Source organism: Antedon mediterranea, chromosome 8 (assembly GCF_964355755.1).
Source record: "Antedon mediterranea chromosome 8, ecAntMedi1.1, whole genome shotgun sequence".
Classification (NCBI taxonomy): Eukaryota; Metazoa; Echinodermata; class Crinoidea; order Comatulida; family Antedonidae; genus Antedon; species Antedon mediterranea.
In genome coordinates, this window is record NC_092677.1 from 26875104 (window position 1) to 26896436 (window position 21333).

General features: G+C 31.5%; 2 protein-coding genes across 13 annotated transcripts in view; one reads left to right on the forward strand and one right to left on the reverse strand.

Moving 5' to 3' along the window:
- The window catches only part of LOC140056023 (neural cell adhesion molecule 1-like), a 55517-nt gene extending 46862 nt beyond the window's left edge, over positions 1–8655 (reverse strand). For all 12 annotated transcript variants that reach the window (XR_011846713.1, XM_072101237.1, XM_072101236.1 and 9 more), the window contains exon 1: positions 8464–8655. Coding sequence is in view for 11 of the 12 variants with exons in the window: in XM_072101237.1 (XP_071957338.1) it covers positions 8464–8521 (58 nt within the window). In the remaining variant the exon portion in view is untranslated. The remainder of the gene's footprint in view (positions 1–8463) is intronic.
- Positions 8656–10242: 1587 nt separating this feature from the next.
- LOC140056724 (unhealthy ribosome biogenesis protein 2 homolog) overlaps positions 10243–21333 on the forward strand; it is a 31142-nt gene continuing 20051 nt past the window's right edge. The window contains exon 1 of the mRNA XM_072102193.1: positions 10243–10261. Coding sequence (XP_071958294.1) covers positions 10243–10261 — 19 coding nt within the window. The remainder of the gene's footprint in view (positions 10262–21333) is intronic.

Genomic DNA, 21333 nt, shown 5'->3' on the forward strand with positions numbered 1-21333 from the left:
AATTTTAGGAATGTGTAGCATTAAGGTTGTTTTGTATATATATCAACCTTTCAAATTGTATAAAAAAACAAAAAAAGCTATGCTCACTCTAGCGTTTTCGCCCATTTTGCAAAATCAAATTTGAACTTAGCGTGACATAAAAAAGCGCTCAGTAATGAACATAAATAATAGTTAACACCCGCATTTTTATTTCCAATAATTGTAACGTTTGAAACCGATAATATCCTGTGTTTAAATTAAAATAATTCACACCCTGATAGTTTGTGTTATGATTGACACAGGTTGTGCTAATTCAGGCGTAACACAATTGATTATTTGTACAATTAACACTACTACCACCAACCAGGTCTCAGATGACCTATGCCTGACCCATGACCTGATCATGTCGTGTCATCTGTATAGAAATATTTAGTTTATCATACAAATTAAATCAAAATAGTTAGCGTTTTAAGAAACTATCTTTTACACAATACAAACTGATATGTTAATAAATAATTTTAACCAATAAATAATGTATTAAAATGTCAGTTATTGGTATCCATTACTTGTTGTATATTCAAGTTTATTGACGAAACATTATTATGGTATTGACTACCTAGGCTCGCACTGGCCGATCGCCAAGTCGCCATGGGCGAAAACGTTTCTAGATTGGCGAAAAATAAAACGGCTACTTTAGCCATTTTGGCGATGACATATGATAAAATAGATAATTAAATAATCATTTTGGCGAAAGCATAAAGTCCAACTAAAAGGTCCATTTGTCGATCTCCAAGCATTTATTTTGTTCGTTATCACGTTGTTTACTTCAAGCTCCATTTTTCGTAAACTTGTTTCGTTGTACCAGGCGTCTCTTTGTTATTTCAAAAAGATGGATAGCAGAGGTAGACTGCACAGAGAGACAGACGTTACACGACACATGGATGATGAAGTCTACCCAAACTATCACGTGTTGTGCGCTGCACAAACGATCGACTACGTAGCTAGCCGACGGTCGGTTAATTACCGGGATTGTCTATTTTTTCGATAGGGGTGTACTTTTCAGATTAAAAAGAAACATTATAGTATCTTCGATGAATGACGTCTTAATCTTATCGAAATCAAAAATGTATGCGTTATGCATTTTAGAGTCTTCCAATTTAATGTAGTTCCATATTTTAGCCTTAATAAACTTCCCTCGTGCGTCAGTAGTGTAAACAAAACAACATGCGGGAAATGGTAGAGTCTAACAGGGATTTAGCTAATTAAACACACACGTGCATCTGAGCGGGGCCGGCCGCCGGCTTCTGTGTTATTGTGTAAATAAATAATAATCGGATAAATTTCTCGCCCTGACAGAAACGCTTCGGCGCAGCCTTGAGGGATGGAAAGACGTGTACTCTGTGCTTTGGCCTATATTATCTTACTTTTAACGATACGAGTGTTCGTTTGCTAGGAATTTTCCTCAATATTTTTAGCATACGATATACCGTTGCGTTGTTGTACATAATTTTGTAGGCCTAGGCCGGCGGTTCTGCACTTTCGCACCTCTTGAGCATACCCAATTTAAAAACATTAACCCGCTGCGCGGCGGTGATTCTAGGACACAATTTTCGCCTGGTAGAGTACGCCATGGAAGCCGTCACACGCAAACATGACCAGCCAAGCGTAAAAAACAAAAGTAACATAGGGTTCAGGGGATTTCAGAAAACTGTAAAATGTTTATTATTAAATTGATAACTGTATAAATGCTGTATGATTAAAAACAATTTGAACAATTGTTTTGATCATGTAAAAAAAATACCAAAAAAAATATTTTTTTAAATCATACAGTGATTTAGGCATGGTTCTTTATCTCAATGCCTTACAAAAATGTTCAGGGAACAGTGTATAGACCTGTTGACATAGATAAATTGACTAAAATGTTTTTACCACTATATTTCAAAAATTTTAAATTTTGGCTATAAACCGATTCATTTGGCTAAATAAAAAAATTTGACTTTATCCATTTTGGCTATAGATAAACTGATTTGACTAAAAAAAATATTTTGACTTTCGCCAAATGGCTAAACAAAATGAAATGTTAGTGCTACCCCAGACTACACAGTGGTATATAAATACTGTTTGTAGTATGTATAAAAAACTTATTACCTCTCTTATTGGGGGGGGGGGGGAGCAGTTCCCCTTGGGTGTCCCCTGAATGTTAATTCCTTCACTAAATTATGGCCTTTCTACGTCACTGTATTTCAACACTACTGAATAGATTCGCTTGTTGCACATGGTATCCTCTCATAATATTTTCAACATGTTTTTGTGAACTTGACTGTTACTCAACAAATTATTTTTCTGATCATGATGAAATCAAAGAACAATTTACCGCCCCAACATAAATTATCGTTGATAAAAGGAACAAGAATAACAGAAAATGTAAAGAATATGAACTATGGAACCAGATAGCAAACAACAAGTGTACATTGTTTGCCTATTACTCACGCTCAAATAAACCCATAGCTTATTAATAACAGTTGGTAATTTTTTTTTATTATTCAATGTATTGTTTTCTTACAATGTTAAAGGTGACAAGGCAAGCTTGGGAAACTACAGTAGTCCAAGTATAACTTTTATAACATTTATAATAAGAGAAAAAAGGAACACCCAGCTAAAATTAGCTCTGACAACAGAATTTGTCTTTCGATTTACAAACAAATTATTTATAAATTATTAAATTGGAGATTGTCCCTTATAAATCCTGGGAAAATATTTAAATTTAACGATCAAATTTAAATTCAGATAATAATCTATCATTCTATGTTAACCTACCCTACTCAGTTTCACGTACAAATTGAAAAAAGCAAGAATATTTTCAGTTTACTTGTTGAACTTTAAAAAATGATATTAATTACAATATCATATTAATAATTTATGTATTTTTTCTAAAGGTACATTAATATTATAAAATATAGCCATTATATTTTGCAATAATTAATAGAACACTGTAATTCTATACAATTCAAACCTGCAACAAAATGGCGAAATATAATTCACATCAAATGTAATGCATGGAATTTGTGACATGCATCAGTGGTTATGTAATAACAAATGCAAAACAATCAGTTTACGTACACAACAATGTTGTTATGATGTGTCTCGAATAACAAAAAATAATTCAGACAGCTAAAAAATAAAATTCAAATTCATATCATTATTTTTCTTTTCGACCGTAAAATAATGGTATAACCTGCAATGTCTAGCTCTGAACTATAGTAGGAGACTATGTGTGGATGATGTAACAACGCTTAGTTTAACCAAATTATATTATATTTGAACACATGGATACAATTAAATAATTCAAACATGAAATAATAAAATTAAATCACAAACAATATGGATGGATTGCAATCAATAGAGTAATAATTACTATCAGCTGCAAGCAACATAATTTATTGTGCAAAAAAATAAATTTACAGTTAATTAAACTTTCAAATTAATCTAAAGCTCTGTCTACACTATCAAACAAAAAGTGTGATGTGCCTAAATATGGTAGTGATATACCCAAATATAGTAGATTGATATGATGTCATCATGTACATATATGGGCACATTCACATTTTTTTGTTACATAAAGTTTGATAGTGTAGACAGAGCCACTTATATTTTATAATCACATACAGTAGGCCTACGGTAAAAATTATTTATGGAATGGAACAATAATAAGAAAGAACACTGAACAAGTTGAAATATGGAGTTGGTCCATGTTGTTAATTAATTGTTTAAAACCAATTTTCATGACACAAATTTGTCACCAACTCATAAATTGTTATTTAAGTGACATTTTGTTTATTTTTATCCCTAACATGATCCCTAAAGTATGTTAATGAACACTGTGTTTCTTGTGAATATAAAGTTTATCAAACCATGGTATAGTAACCAGGTATAGTACTAAAAGTATAATTTATTGAAGTAGTTAATGACCTCAGTAGGTAGGTAGGTAGGGAGGTAGGTACAGTACTGTAGGGTGAATCAGTTCCATAGTTTATTCTAGGGACCCTGATCCGATCTAAATTCATCAGTACTGTACTCTCCACAAGTCTATACCTTTCTTTAGAGTTGCATAAGAAAACATTTTATGAACTCAATTTAAACAGTTAATACAATTACTGTATGTGAACCGGCAGAATGTTGCTGATTGAATGTAAAAACTAAATGGATATAAAATAATCACAGGAATTCCCACTATATAAACATCTGACCTGAAATAAACTTCTATAATATAAAGTCGACATTTATCCCTTAACAAGGAGGTCTCTTTACACTATATATGTGATATGTTTATGACACATTAGGGACCATAGCCAAGACCCAGGGTACATACAGTAATTAGACCCATTCTTCCTTGTTGTTCCAATTATAACTGTTGCTAAATAGTGAGTCAGCTTAGAAAATTGTATAGAATGTCCCATTTTAACATCACACAATGCAACTATTTATAATACATTACTATTTTGCCTACAAAATTAATTTATATACAGTAAAATAGAAAAGACTTCTTTGTTAATGGATTCATATTTTAAATGCAAGTTTAAATGCCAATAGACAAGCTATCTATGTATTTTTCTTACTGTAATCACCTTGAACAGGGACAATTTTCTGAGTAGGAACATTAGTTTTAAACTGCATACTGACACAATTGAAGCTCATTGTCGCCAGGATTTTTACAGGGCGAATACAGTGCCAATATTTCTTCCCGACTAATGTACTTTATAATCTTCTACAGTAGAAAAATACCAAATTCTTTAAATCGTATGTTTTATCCAGCAGCAGTACATCAAAGTAATGATCTAGACAACAGCTGAAAATGATTCAGTAATCAATTACAGGGTCATTAAATTATAACGCATCATAAATTAAACCCACACCTAAATTTTCGTACAAGAAGACACTTGAAATTCATAACTGTAACTTTTATTATGCAATGAATTTGTATTGCGTTTTAAATATGACATTGACAACATTCCGAAAGCACAGTGGAATAGATGTTACACTTTCATCTCTCCTAATGATGTCTTGTGGAGCTGCCAACAAAACGGTGCTCATTCTTTGAGCGAGTGAGTGGCCGAGCGGTTAAGACAGTGGAACCGTAATTACGTAGCCATAACATCGGCAAGGGTTCGAGGCTCACTCGCTCCATGGTTCTGGTGGTAGATCGAGTCTTCTCGGATAAGGACTATAAACCGTAGGTCCAGTGTACACATAGCTCATGTGCACTTTAAAGAACCTAGTACATCTTTCGAGACGAGTAGTGGGTTACCCCGGTGTACTAGTCCACACAAACACAGCCACTGTTACACACAGCCACTGTGCAAATTGGTCTTTACGAAAAACTAACTCACTCGCCTCACATCCCACCAAAGTGCTACAGTCTTCAAGTCTGAAGTTTGCACTAAATTGGAAGAAGAAGGTCTTCTGTCTACCATAACACTGACAAAAGGCTCACATGGTTACAGTACTGTACATCCGGGAAACAACTACAGACCTACTAACTACTGGACTCCAGTCCTTACCTTAGCGCGTCATAATAAATAATCACCTGAATCGGTACTTTCAATGATTTGTTTTGGTTACTATTACTATTAGAAGTACTGATAACCTTTTACTCTCGAAATCTTTCATTTTTGGTTTTAAATAAAACAATGCTTTTAGGATTCCATTAGGTAATTCTATAGTTATTTACACAAATGAAAGTTTATTTAAACTGAAGTGAATTGAAATTATCATGGTACAGTTCTGTATTTCACAATATTTTATCTATTGAAAATAACTTTTCAAGCTATATACTTGCTCTTCGAGAGGCTAATTATTAGTTTATTTCGATAAGCTAGGCATGCAATAGACACAATATGCCGCCATTCAATTTACAGTATCACAGTAACAACATTACCATTTAAACAATTATTTTTCAGCATTTTTTCCCCTTCAGGGCCACTGTATGTCATAAACCAGGTTGGTGTCCTAACAAGGTAATTGGTACTACAATTTTTTTGTATTTCAAGCAATACAGGAAACAATGGAGTAGATTAAAAACAAATTACTCATAGAAAACCTGAATAGACTAATACTTTGCTCTACCATTTAAACTTTTCTATTTGAAGACTCCAGTTAATACTGTAGATTCATATGTTTCTAGATCATATTGGTTAGGGGCTGGTATTACATTTTAGGACTTCAAACTTATACTGATAAATGAAGTAGTCTATTGATACAGTATTTATGTTAAGCTTAAAAGCAAAGTATGTGTACATACACCCTTTAAAATAAATTATTGTTTACAGAAAGCAAAACTGCTAAAAACAGTCATTATAACAGACATGTACCCAACAAAGAACTTGTGAGTGAATCTGCAAGCCTTTGTCTATGGACTTGTCTGCTGCTATGGTCAATGAATGCATAGCCTGTGTGTCAATTGATTACCCTATCATGAAGGAAAAAGCCCTGAATTCATTGAACAATGCAACAATATTGACCAAGCACATAGATCAAACAAAGGCCAAAGTGAAATTCAACCATAACAACAGAACACAAAAAAATAATTTTGTAATCAATGATTTTCTAAATTGTACATGTTCTACTACCATTATTTATAATAAATCACCTTATTCTCCCAAAGTGATTGATTTCAACAGATAACTAATTATAAATATTTCATTCATATTTTTAATTTCAATATTAATCACTAATGAAATAGCTTTTAATTTCAAAACCAATCGATAAATAAGATTAAGAAATAGTTTTTCTTCTTTAGTTTAAATTCAAAGCCTCTATAAATAGAATGTAAATTGTAAGTTGAACCAGAAAAAAGGCTTTCTCCTGCTGGGGCCTACGGAATTCCAAGCTTATTGATCATAATGACTCCAGCTGTGTGACTACAGTAAAGATATAATAAATCCTGGACAGACATAAGCCAAGAAAAATACCCCAGTATAAAGTTAGCAATGATGACTCAGCATGGTATTATTAATATGAAACAGAAGATTACAATTAGAAAACTACAGAACCTAATCATTTGGTAGTGGTAAATGTGGATTGGTGATAAACATGCTTGCGCACAAATTCTAAGGTCATGTGTTCAAATCTTACATTGTCTCAGTAGCTAGATTTTGTCATGGCAGTGTTACCTACCAACAATTATAAGTTTATTACCTAGAAATCGTGTTCTTCCCACGCTCATCCTATACATTGTATCTTAAATATTTGTATTGTATTTCTGTTTTAACATGAATATTTTATTGGATTGTATGCTACCATGTGTTTAAAAACAAACAAACTCTGAGTAAAGTTCACAATTTGGTTTAGAAAACACACAAGAGTAGACATAATCAATTGGCGCAAACAGTTTGTACTTTGATCAAGCGTTTTATGTTTGCACATGTCCAACCAGTAGCAGCCTTGTATATTAGTCATATTTAATCTTCCTTAATTGCATCAACTAAATTTTATGATTTATAAATTCTCCCTGTCCAAAAAAATGTGTGTACTGCATTCTCCTATAAAACATGTACACTAATGTTGAAGCAGGGTCTCAAGGGAATGACTTTGTTGTGATTGGTCACGCCTACAATTCCATACAGACCTATTACACAATGACAACATTTTTAAATATAATAAAAGTAGACTCTCCACATCAAAAGGACGCAAACTTAGTGCAAGGTGATTGCATCAAAATTGAGGTGAAATTATTGATGCCATTGCACTAATTAATTTGTGCAATAGAGCAGTTAATTTGGAGTTAAAATACAATATTATTCTTGCCAATGGCATTTGAACTATTTGCTTCCCCATTCATAAATTACTTGTAGGCTTCCACAATCCCACAGAATGCACAATAAAGTTTATTTTCCCAATGATGATTGATGTTTCCCTGAAGTGGGGACCATATTTTTAATTTTAACTTTATTTCAAACACCAGTAGGCCTACTGCAAACCTTATCTTCTGCAAAACTAGGCCTATAATATTATATAAACAATATTGTTTTATTATCTCCATTAAATAATATAGTCAAGTGAATGCCTAGGCATCCACCCAATTATCAACAATATTCTAGAAACTAGAAACATACCTTCCAATGAATTTGTTGTTTTTACAATAAAATACCTTTTTGCTAATTGACTTCACTGCATATTTATGAATCAAATTAATAAATTAATTAGGATCATATATTTCACGTTATAAAAAATATAATTCCAGCATTAAACCTCTTCCAGGTGTAAAGATCCTTCGTATTGCCATGCCTAACATCTATTTATTAGATGACATTTATGCCATCCTCTACCACACATCACCTACTCCTCCCCACACTCCTCCCCCACACACCACCCGTGACACGCTCTCTGCCTGCTGCTACTACATGCTCCTAGATCCTCTCGATCGACGTGCGTCGACAAAACAACGAATAAAAAACACCGGGCATCCATGGTTATTCATAAACTTACCTCCATAACTTAGCCTAACATAAGCTAAAGCAAACAATAATATCCTCAACGAATCCATTCTCTTGCCAAGCGATACCTATTCCCTGCAATATACGTCTATTGCTAAAAAGTTTTCTACCAGAATATTTACTCCAAAATGTCCCGAGAAGCACCCTCAATACGAAACACCAGTGTCAGAGAGCAATATCTGAAGTTGTTGCATGAATTGTACAAAATTCCCTCGCGCTTGAGTTGGTCCAGCAGGCACACTGCTGATAGGCGTTCCCCAGGATATCAATGCGCCGGTTACAATAAATTGTGTTAACTCGAAAAATACACAATCTTAAACAATTTAAATACCAGATATTTTACTATTTTATACATATCCATTTATTAACTAAATATAAATGCTGTATTTAAAACATTAGTTTAATACAATAACAATAATACGTAACTACTTTTTATTACTTCATTAATGGAATTTTGTTTGCTTACGCCAGCCGTTGAATATGTAATTAGCTGCATCTAGGCGCGTCCAACGCGCTTTTAAACGCATCCATACTGTCGAATGTCCACAATACCAATTTTTTTGCGTGCAATATTTTGAAAAACAAAAAATGTTTAATCATACGTCGATGCAAAACAACATTAATATTTATGTATATTATGATAAATTAATCAGCAAAAAATGTATCAGTAGGCCTAATAAGTAAATTCAAATAGAGGGCGTAAACCATAATTTAATTTTGATAACCAGATAATGACTGATGATTGATAATAATATTATTTTAATTTGTTTTAAAAAGTATAATAAAGTCGTAATATTACTGACTAAGTACTTTTATAAGTTTCAAAAAATGTTTTTATTTGTATAGGCTAAGTTGTACAATTATGAATAAATCTAAATGTTCGGAAAAGATTCCTAACATTTAAAATTTAAAAAAAAAATACCCAAAAAATGACAAATCCTGTAAAAAAAAAATCTAGTTCTTTCGTTTTGTTTAATGAATTAATGATTTATGTTGAATGAAGTTATCATTGAAAAAATAAATTGAAGATGGACTCCAGTCATTCCACTTTAATTACGATTGATTTTACCGCATAACCTATAGCCCATATAGCCTACCAGGAGGTGTTTTATTATTAAATATTATTAACTTAACTTTCAATTATTTATAATAATTACCTAAGTGCAGTGCTACACTCAATATTTAATGTACTTGGATTTAACTTTCGGCCTATAGTTTTTGTTTAAATTTCAAACATATTTTTTCTTTCAATCAAAAAACAAATGACAACAAAGTACGAATGATGAGTTGTTTTTAATAAACACAAGTAAAAGATAAGTTCGATTCTTTGGTGAAACAATACACTATTAAATTTACTACTATCTACTACAGCTACTCTAATATATCCATAGGTTTTTTTTTTTTACATTTTATTTGGGTCAAGACAAAAATATTTATGATTTCGGGGTAGGGCCTACGTATTGTAGATCGAAAGCGAAAATGTAATATCTTTATCAATATCACTATCAGTAGGAGTATTTTTATTGTTTATTTTGTTCTCTTATTATTTCTATATAATTACAGTATTAAAATTATTATTATGTAGACCGTCAAATCAGGGAGGTATAAACATAATAATATTGTTAGTACATCCCTGGTCGGTCAGATCATGGACCTGTAGGAGGCCAGATCAGATTGTTGTTGTTCACCACTGTTACGTAACCCAAATAATATGGTACGTTGATCCTGATTGGTAGAATATTTCATAACACGTGCTGTTTTGACATCCAAAATGGCAGCCCACATAACAGGTAAGAGAGCCTCCACGTGTTATTGTGTTTCAATTAATATTTACTAATGCAAATCTTTATAAAGTATATGCAAATTGATTATGGTTAGTAAATCAAATATAATAGGCCTATAATAATTTTCAAAATTGACGTTTTCTAGGCCTAAATATCTATTAGGCCTAGGCTAGCAGGCCAGGGCTAGGCCTAGCCTGTAAGTATACTATCTACTCCATGCGGAGTAGAGTAGGGCCTCAAGCTAACTACTGTAGCTAGTAGGCACGGGAAAGGTAGGCCTAGCTAGGCAAAGTGTATGTGGTGGAGAGTTAAGGTTATATTAGGGGCCAAATAAGGGTCAATTATTAATAATAAAAATAATTGATAATTAATAACAATTAACATGCTTGTTTTGTTTTTAATTAATCCAAATTTCAATCAATCAGAAATATATACTTATAGTTTGTTTTTATTTCAATAAATTAAATAACCATATGCAAAAAGTATGTTTGGGGGTGGTTTGAATAAGAACAGAACAATCTAACAACAGGACGCTGAACTTGACTTGCCAAGATATGCTATCGTTCGCTATAATAGTATCGGTCCCACATTATCACCTCTGTCGTTTGTTTATCGAATTGCGTACGTTTCGTTGGCGTTTGTAGCATGTTGTTGCTGCATGATTTGTGATATCAACTTATGCGATATAAATCACTACAGAATGTGTATATTCGGACCCCAAAAAGACAAATTTCTACTTATAAATAAAAAATATTATTGTATTAGGGATACCGAGAGCTGACTCCATTTTCATTACCACGATTAAACAGCGCGCACGTTACTATGCGCGCAATGTCATTGACGCGGTATTTTTTTACTTTGGTAAACACTTTTTATTAGGTAATTATTCTGAAAATAAATTAATTATGAAAATATCCTTTTGAGTAAATATTCATTTACCTATTATTCTATAAGATCAAGTATTTTTTATTTCCATTTCATTCAACCAAAAATGTTAATATAGTGGTTAAAAGATCGTTATCGCCTAGCGCGTATAGCTTTTGTTTACTACGAAACCCTCGGAAGGCTTAATGACCTACCATTTTCAACCTTATTTTTGTAGTTGAGCCTCTTATGACCTCAAAATGTATTTTATTCCTACACCAAGATAATATAGTTCCACATACCATGTGGTTGTTACTAAGAAAAATATTAATTTTAAGTGCTTAAAAAACAGTTTTATCCCGATATGAGGTCTATATAATTCGAATATTTCATAGTAACAGCCCATATACCATGAAAAATAGCTGTTTTGTCCATTTTAAAAATAATTTTTGGAAAATTCCGAGAGGCTCAACTACAAAAACGCCATTTTATGGTATGATGTCATCGCAAGCCAATCAAACCTTCGCATTCGACCGCTCCGCATGTCTCACGGTTGAACGATTTTGGATTCTCGCCCTTTGATTGGTTGACGCGAATCAACACACAGCGGAATAATTTTCTCGCAAGTGCCGTGAAGTCACATGGTGTCAGGCCTGTCCAATTACACGGGAAAATAATGCATTGAAATTCTTCGAATGAGGTTAAATAAACACTCTTTTTTATATAATAAATAAGTACTATCATATTTGATTGAATTTTACAATGTTGATATACAAAATATATTACTTAAAACCGTGATTTTATATAATTATTTTTACGAAAAATGACTAGTTCATACAATTGTCGACTGGGGGCGCAATTTGTTTACATCGTTCGTGGCTAAAAACGATCATTTTCGGCGATGTTTTAAACCCTATATTTCGAAAACTACAAGTCATATTTTCATAATTCTTTCTTTATTATAATATTGATACAAAATACTAACAGGCAATGTATAATTTGTTTGCAAAATATTAACTTTTAATTTTACATCGTTATCCCTAATTGTATAAGAAAGAATTTCGCGATTTTTCGACTTATGCGAAGCGGAGTTGACTGTATAGCTATGAAACAGAACGCTTACAATATTTTGAAATTGTTATGTGTTGTCCCACAAATTTGGCATGATGAAGACCAATCAGAACGAATGACCAGATGACATCACTACTTTTACTCAAATAAGTCTGTTTTAAAAATATTTGTTTGTTGTAATTTTACTACCAATTATTTTCAAATTGATTAACTCGTAATTTCTAAATATGCTAAGAATTGTTGGTGTGCACATAACGTGTGCTGGAGTGAATGGAGTCGCCATTTTTTCTGGTCCATAAGTCTATTTGTCTGATTTTATTTAGCGAGGCAACAATCTCTAAACCCTCGGGCTAAATAAAGAAGAATGAGAGCATAAAGCATGAAATTGTTGACTTATTAAGACTGGTAGATATAACAAGCATTGTATAAGACTTTGCTTAGTAGGAGACCATAGACTTATTTCTTATGTGGAAGTAATTAAAGTAAAAAGAAATGAATAATTACTCAACAAGTTGTAATGCTTAATCCGGTCAATCTTTATAATAATAATAATAATTAATAATAATTTGTAATCTTTATGAAGAGAATAATAGTTTTTGTTTGATTCTTCATGATATTTGGCCATGTATAATGCCAACCTTTAATTTATTCAATATTAATCCTACTTCATAATTTAAGCTATACTTTCAAAAACAAGGGATGGTCAATGTCAAAGTTCAGCAATAAGTCTTCATCCTGAAGAAGGAATGTGAAATTTAGTATTGGGAAAAGTATCAACAAAAGTAAGGTTTAAATACCAAACATCTGGTATAGAATAGATTGTTATATTTTGACTCAATATCATCAATTTAATCTCTTATTCACAAGTTAAAACCTTAATTGAAAGGATATGAATGTCTAAACATAAATAAAGATTAAAGATGGTAAAAATACTTTGAATTTCCATGCAGAAGGACAATGTTTTAACATTCTATCTGTAGTTTATTTTTCATCAGACTTGTTAAAAAACCCATTATTTTATGCCATTTCAAGGATTTACTGAATTTTTAACTTCCTTCTTGATAATTTAGAGCACTTTTCATGCAAATTGTGTATGCAAAAAGGACAATGTTTTAACATTATATCTGTATTTTTAAATTAAAAAACCCACCATTTAAGCCATTGTAAGGATTTACACGATAATTTAGTCAACTTTTCATGCAACTTGTGTGTGAATTATGTCATCATAGGCCCACCTACCGCTTGGCACACACACAGTGTTTGAGTACAGTATAATGTATCTGAACTTTACCAATATCAGAAACATAAAAGTGGAATATTGTAAATAAATACTTAACATTCTAATTTTGTTACATGACGGAATTTATATTTAAAGAAATTGAGAAATAGAAACTGTTTTTTAAATAAATACTATAAATTTCAATCAGGTCATTTTAGTCAAGGAAATTGTAATGAACTTGTTATAAAATTCAAGAAAAACAAAAACAAAGATGTCTACACTATCAAACTTTATGTGTTATTGTGTCATTAAAAAAAATGGTATGTGCCCATATATGGACATGATGATGTCATATCTCTACCATATTTGACCATATCACTACCTACCATATTTGGACATCACATATCACATTTTTTGTCACATAAAGTTTGATAGTATAGACAAGGCTTTTAGAGGTGCAAAAGTAGTCGGAAAATTTTTAGTGTGCAATACATGATTTGTATGTTGATTTTTTTAACATTCACTGTAAACGTTGTCTTTGTTGAATTTTATATTTGAGTGAAATCACATGAATACATATACTCCTCTGTTAACTATTAACTGATGCAGCAATTTCCTTGATGCTCAATATTGATGTCTTTTTTAGCCCCTGGATGAAGTAGTCAATAGATTATTACAGCCATATGTTATCTGTACAAAGCTGTATTCTCCCAATGATTGCATTTAAAAAACAGATCAAGAATTGAAAGTAAATTGTTATGTGAAATCCATTTTGAATTTTAAATTTAAAATAATTCGCAGTATTACCATTATGACCTGAGTATAATCACATGCTCAAATATAATTCTGCTACCTAATTTAGTGTAAATTTAAGCATGAGAAAAGACCATTGGTAATGTAATCCAAGTATGTATGGTATTTGATGAAATAAATGTTTGTTGAATTTAAAATATCCACACCACTAATTTTCACAAATTTTCATATTTTGGCCTTTAGGATTATCATATTCATAATTTCAAATCAAATAATTTGTGTTTGTTAATATCTATAGCATACAATTATTAATAAAGTAATTTATGTGCATATTAATAATAATTTGTATTCATAAATATAATTTTCAAATTCATATTATTCATATATCAATATTAATGTAAACAAATTAATTATTAAATTGCTTATTATGAACACAATTTATGGGAATAATTAAATTAGGTTTATTAATAACACTTATTGCATTGTTATTCTGTTGTAGAAATATTGATTATTATCACGGACTAAATGAATCAAATTATGAAGCAAGGCCCAGGCAATTAAATATATTACTGCACTGAATATATTGTTTGTTGTGTTCTGTTATTTAATAACATTTATTTATTTATTTATTACCATATTTACTGAGGGTAGCCTATCCAGTTCCTAATAGAACTGATCATTCAGGGCCCTCAACATTGTTGGCCACAAAAAAACAACTGTGATCTACAGTATGTTAATGTGATATTTAATGAACGTTAGATGATTTCATGGCGAGCAATGTTGATGTGACCTAATAAGGCACCCAATCATGTGTAACATTAATGCTAATTTACTCTTTAAATCACAAAGCCAAGGTTGTAACATCAATAATACTTATCAACACAACACCATTAATATACTGTAGTAGTAGTATCCTCAATCCCATTACTCTAAATACTTAGTCAGTCAGCAGTAGATAACAACATGTATAAGGTCTTAAATATGGTAGTGATATGCCCAAATATGGTAGTGATATGCCCAAATATGGTAGTGATATGCCCAAATATGGTGATGATCTGCCAAAATATGGTAGTGATCTGCCCAAATGTGGTCGTGATATGCTCAAATATGATAGTGATATGCTTGGTAGTGATATGCTCAAATATGGTAGTGATATGCCCACATATAGTAGTGATATGACATCATCATGTCCATATATGGGCACATCTCATTCTTTTGTCACATAAAGTTTGATAGTGTAAACAGAGCTTTAGGCCTTTAAAGAACTGCCTAGATGTACTTTTGAAGATGTTAACCTAAATTAGTACCATGCATATGCAATGGTTGCTGATGAAACAAATTAATTTAGAATCAATATAAGTATTGCGGCTTATACTGTATACATGTATACATATTGTAGTTTTTATATATATATCTAGGGCTGTTCCGCCGTACCACGCCGAGAATGTTAAAGAGTCGCTATCCAACGAGGTTGAACAATACCATGACAGCCCCAGTGGTCTAATGGTTAGGACATCTGCATATCAAGCAGGCGGTTCGAGTTCGAGTCTCGGTTGGGGCAACTTTTTCTCATTCTCACAGATTTCCTCATCTTTATCGTTTCAAATTAATTAATTAAATTTCAGTATATCACCAGGCGGTTTCGAATTAATTTTCATTGCCTAATGTAATTAATTTGAAACGATAAAGATGAGGAAATCTTTGAGAAAGAGAAAAAGTCGCCCCAACCGAGACTCGAACTCGGACCGCCTGCTTGATATGCAGATGTCCTAACCATTAGACCACTGGGGCTTTCATGGTATTGTTCAAACTCGATTGGATATACTGTATATATAAATATTACTGTCACTGTTATTCAAATATGTTAATGTACTTCACTGTGCTTGATTTTCTACATGCATTGAAAGACATTTAAAACTATTATGTGTTAGATGAGGTATAAATATAAACACATAATTATCAATAGAATATCTCGGAATTATTAATATGACTTTTTAAAATACGTTTCAAACATTGATACATTCGTTTCTATCAACTTGAGAGACAGATGCGATTTGCTAATTAATTAATTCAGTTTGCAATCGATAAAGGAATTAGTTTCTGTTGAAAACATGAATGAAAGAAATGTGCTGCTTATAAATCAGCTTTAGACATGTAGGTATCTGTTTAAGCCGCGTGGATTTGGACGTGAAGTGTTACTGATGATAACGACTGTAACATGATGTAGGCAGAATGCACAATTATGATTCTAATCCTAGCGCTGTGAATCTTATATTATAATATTATAATGTTATTCAACTTTTAAAAATATACTAGTTTAAAATGCAATGCAGATGGGAAAATAACAATGAATTAAAAAAAGTAAGAAATAATTTAAAAATTATTATGTGGTTACTGAAATTTAACTACATTTTTTTACTTTAATAACATATAATTTTAGCTTATTTCAAGTCTGTAGGCGATCACTATTACCTGGTATGATGAACCTAAATTGCATAATGTTTTAAAGAGTATACAAGATATAGGTTGCAGTAGTATAATTTTAGGTCCTTTCATAAGAAATTATTTTCAGAAATACTGTAAGGAGTGGCGGACAAACAATTTTTTTAACCTTTTCTCGAAAAATCTAAAAATTCTGGTTATTAAACATTTAAACATCAATGTATGGCTCGTAGTTCTCATGAAATGTTTCATTTTCAATGTTATACTTTGAAAGAACATGTTATAATGTTTATATTCATTGCAACTATATTACATACATAATTTTGATATCATATTTGAGTTATTATACACAGTAATAATATTATGGGACTATAATCTTGGCCAACAGTTATATTTATGACATCAATTGCTGTGTATGTAATATTATTATGTACAAATTTTATTATTGATATGCCTCGGTGGTTTTATACCCTCCAAGACTAAGTACAACCTTTACCATACTATAATATTAAATACATTTCATATAAATTTATATTTTTATTAAATATTTATTATACTTGCCAATAAAAGGAATGTGAAGGTATTTGACAGTTGTTGATTTATTTGTTTTTCTTGTCTAATTCTGTTGAATTTTATTAAATAAAACCAAGTTTATTTTTCATTTAATTCATTCATTTTTCGTTTTACGCAAGACATACTCTGTATAATAGACAACATAAAAGGTGGGCGTACATGCTGTATATTCATTCAGCTTATAAATATTAAAAAGTAGAGGACATTCTATTAATAGAATTCAATGGGGCATTTGTCGTCAGCAATGGATAAATTACCAATTAAAGATTAATGTAACATTACAATTAATGTTATTTGAGAGCTTGTATCATTATTATTTTATTGGTTAGGGACCATGTCAACATTAGTCTATCGCATTAATGTAGCTACATTTTTTTTACAAAAAAAATATGATTTTAGTAGTAAAATGTGATCTTTCTGTATGCTTAGGTTTTACATTTTTTTTATTGTCCCCCATAAACATGAAAAATGAAAATTAGTAAAATCAGATTTTAAATAGGCCATTTTGTAGTTGTAATCAAATTAATTCCGGAGAAAAAAAATATTTCACTTATAAAAGACAAAACAAAGGAAAACGAGGGATAATACATCTTTAATTATTTATACAGCATAAGAAAAAAAAACTATTTGAAACACAATCTCTCAAAATACGTTAAAATGTTTTACATTGAACATTAATGTTCCACATCCTCTATTAAAGCAAACAGCATTATGGCAATATATTTTTGCTGCCGCTGACTGCCATAAGCGCTGCACTCTAGGCGTGTGCAGCCTGTCAGACCGTAAATCACGAGCACACATGTGCCTTTAATGACATCATTATCAGGGAATGTGCTACACACTCAGCATACATTTAAGTTTGCGCTTATTATGTAACGCAAGAACGCCATAATGATGTGATGAATTTTTGGTCTGTTCTGTGGAAGAGAAAATAAAGTATTATTGCAAAAATAAATCATTTTAACCAGAAGAAGTATTTATAACAATGTCAACAAACACTAAATTAACTAATGTTGATAACATAAACAGAAAAATAATGACGGTATAGTATGATGTGTTATACAATACAAATGTTATTTTAATATGGAATATACTCTATAAATTATGAACTTTCAAAAGGTTCTAAAAATAGTTAAGACAAAAATTCAAAAAAAGTGTTTTGGAAACCAGCAGATATTTCGTAATTGTTATTTTCCTTCTTTATTTGTTTTAAACACTATGTGTTAAAATCATTAAAGATATTTTCTGAATTCAGTATCTACTTTTTTTGTTTTGATTCAACACTCATCCAATGGCAGGCGAGCGAGTGCGATCACGCACCTAACAGTTAACGCCTAAATTTCCCCCGAAGAGTGCGATTTACAACACTTAAATTTGGTATACTTTTACACACCAAAATACAAATGGCACACCTATAGCACCCCTGAATGTGCAGTCTATTTTGTGCCTAGCTTACCTGGATAAACCGACAATAGCCCATGCTCTCCACAGAGAGGGCTTAGATACGAAAATTGAAAGTTTCTAGGATACTCCTGGGCCATAATGGACTAGTCCATAACCACGCCCTATAGCACCCCTGAATGTGCAATTTGTAGCACACCTACAATTTTCAAAGACAAGCCTTACAGATGTCTACACAGAAACAGAAATAAAAATGGTTAATAGTCTGAAGGCTCATGTGAGGTACAGGATTTGAACCCATCCATTTGGAATTTAAAGCTAGCATGTGCTCGGTGCTACTTGATATTTTTATATAGATTTTTTTTTCTACACTACATACTACACGCCAATTTATTTTTCATGCATAGTCCTGTCCATAAAGACGATTACGGGCTTGGAATCAATAATAAAACCTGACATACATATTTACGTTGGCTATGTATTTGTTTTTACTTTCTCAATTCTATTTAAACGTCGTAAAAAAAAGTATGCAAAAACCAATCAATTAGTTGTCTAAACTAAATACTAAAACTTGCCATGATGATTATTCAATATTTTATTGACTTTTATATGACAATAAACAAACATTAAAAACTCGCACCTTATTAAAAAAAAGATATGATAAAAATAAAACATAACCGTAATTGGAAATATAATGAAAACCGGACAGAGTTCAATTAATTATGAAATAATTTGTTGAAAACATAACCCTTAGAAATATAATGATAACAAGCTAGAGTTCAATTAACTATGAAATAATCTGTTGTTGATGATGAAATTTCTGTAATAAACATAATAAAATATATTTGTTGTTCTTTCCAAACAAGATAATTATACTTTATTACTATAAACAGAAAGATAACATGGCACTGGTCTCCCAATGTTCTATTTAAAAATAACAAAAACAGACCAAAGATCAATATTAATATGTCATTGTCTGTTGTTATTTTAAAAATTTAACTGTGATGTGATAAAAATAGCATGTTTTGTTCTTCTGAAGGCTTGATAGACAAAGCTATTTTTTCAAAGCTACATTACACCACATTATGCATCCTTCTTGATATTACCATAATGTTATAGATCATTATGTAATAAGTAAACATTCATATTAGGAAAGGATCATTGAGAATAATTAAAATAATTTCATAGAACATGATGTATTATTCGTTTACAGGAATTTCCTCAAGCATACTATGTGAACTTTATTCAATAACTTATATAAAGGTCATGGTACACATATTTTTGTATAAAAAAATACAGAAAATGACTTTTAACTTAATCCTGAATGTCAGTTTGAACAAAGGCTTAATTTCACAGCACTGTATGTTCATTTTCACATCTGTCAATGGGTTTTAAAAATGGCAGTATAATATTAATGTTTAAAAAAATTAGGATATTTTATAATAATTATATAATTGACTCCACTAAACTGTAGTTTTCATTATCATTATCAATCGGTAAAATAATAATTATTTCCTTCATTCATAAACAAACATAAATACAATTTCTTACAGTGTATACAAACAGTAAGGAGCCACAGATTTAAGAAATAAAGCTAGTGCTGAAAATGCCAACAGAAAATATAATGCACCAGAAAATGCAATTTAAAAACAATAAACTGATATTTCAGTAAACATTAATATTTACAATTCTAGGATGAGAGGAACGTTATTTCTCTCCTTACAGTCCAACCCCGAGCAGTGCAAAGGTAGGAGAGCCGTTATGACCCCTCTCCATCATCATATATTTGTGCATACTCATTTTAGAGCCTGTATCCCTGCCATCCAGCATAATCCCCACCAGCCCGGAGAGAAGATAGGTACCACTGTGAGATAGGCCTTATGCCTGTGCATTGTATCATGATGAGTACAACTACTGTATCTCATCTGCCACGCCCCTACGATTATCTAGGTCATGGGACAACTAGAAATAGATACCTCCCTCCACACCTTATTTTAGCACATACAGCAGGGGATATCTCCCACACCACCTTCTTTTTTCACATATGCATATGCAGATGAGAATGATTTGTTTATTTAACCTAGTGTCGATGCAAACCTTTGTGTGAGGACAAAAGCCATTTAATTAATTCTTTGTTCCTCATTCAGTGTGCTCAGATTATATGTCAGATTCTGCAATAAAAGTTACATAAATATTATTATTTAACGGTCTTATTATTGCGTGTTTCTATTCCTAGCTTCTAAGTCAGAAGAGCATTGTTCTCATGTGTATACAATTACAGTCAAGATGGTGAAACCATGCCTAGGCTGTCAACAAGTAGAATACTGTGCATTAATAGACCATAGTAGTAACACTGTTTTAGAGGAGCCATGGATGTCGTAGTGTATCATCACATGACATCAACGACGATATTAGATTAATTACATAGCTTTTACTAAATTAGCTACGTGTGCTTTAATGATAACCAGAACGTGCTTACTAAACATTGTCGGTCAGACTTCTCAACACACCTCCTTTAATGCCATGGTTTTTTTATTTGAGTGTTTGTCTTTTTAATCTACCCAGACAAAATCAATAATGGTTAAATTGTTTGTTTTCATAGTAATTATGCATTCACATGAATTCAGTATATAAACTTTATTCTGACCATTACGGAATAATATTTGATTATAACCAAGTTTTTCTAACAGCTTTTGTATCTGATATTATAGTTCAGCAAATATGATATATACATTTAGATTTAAGTAAACATCTC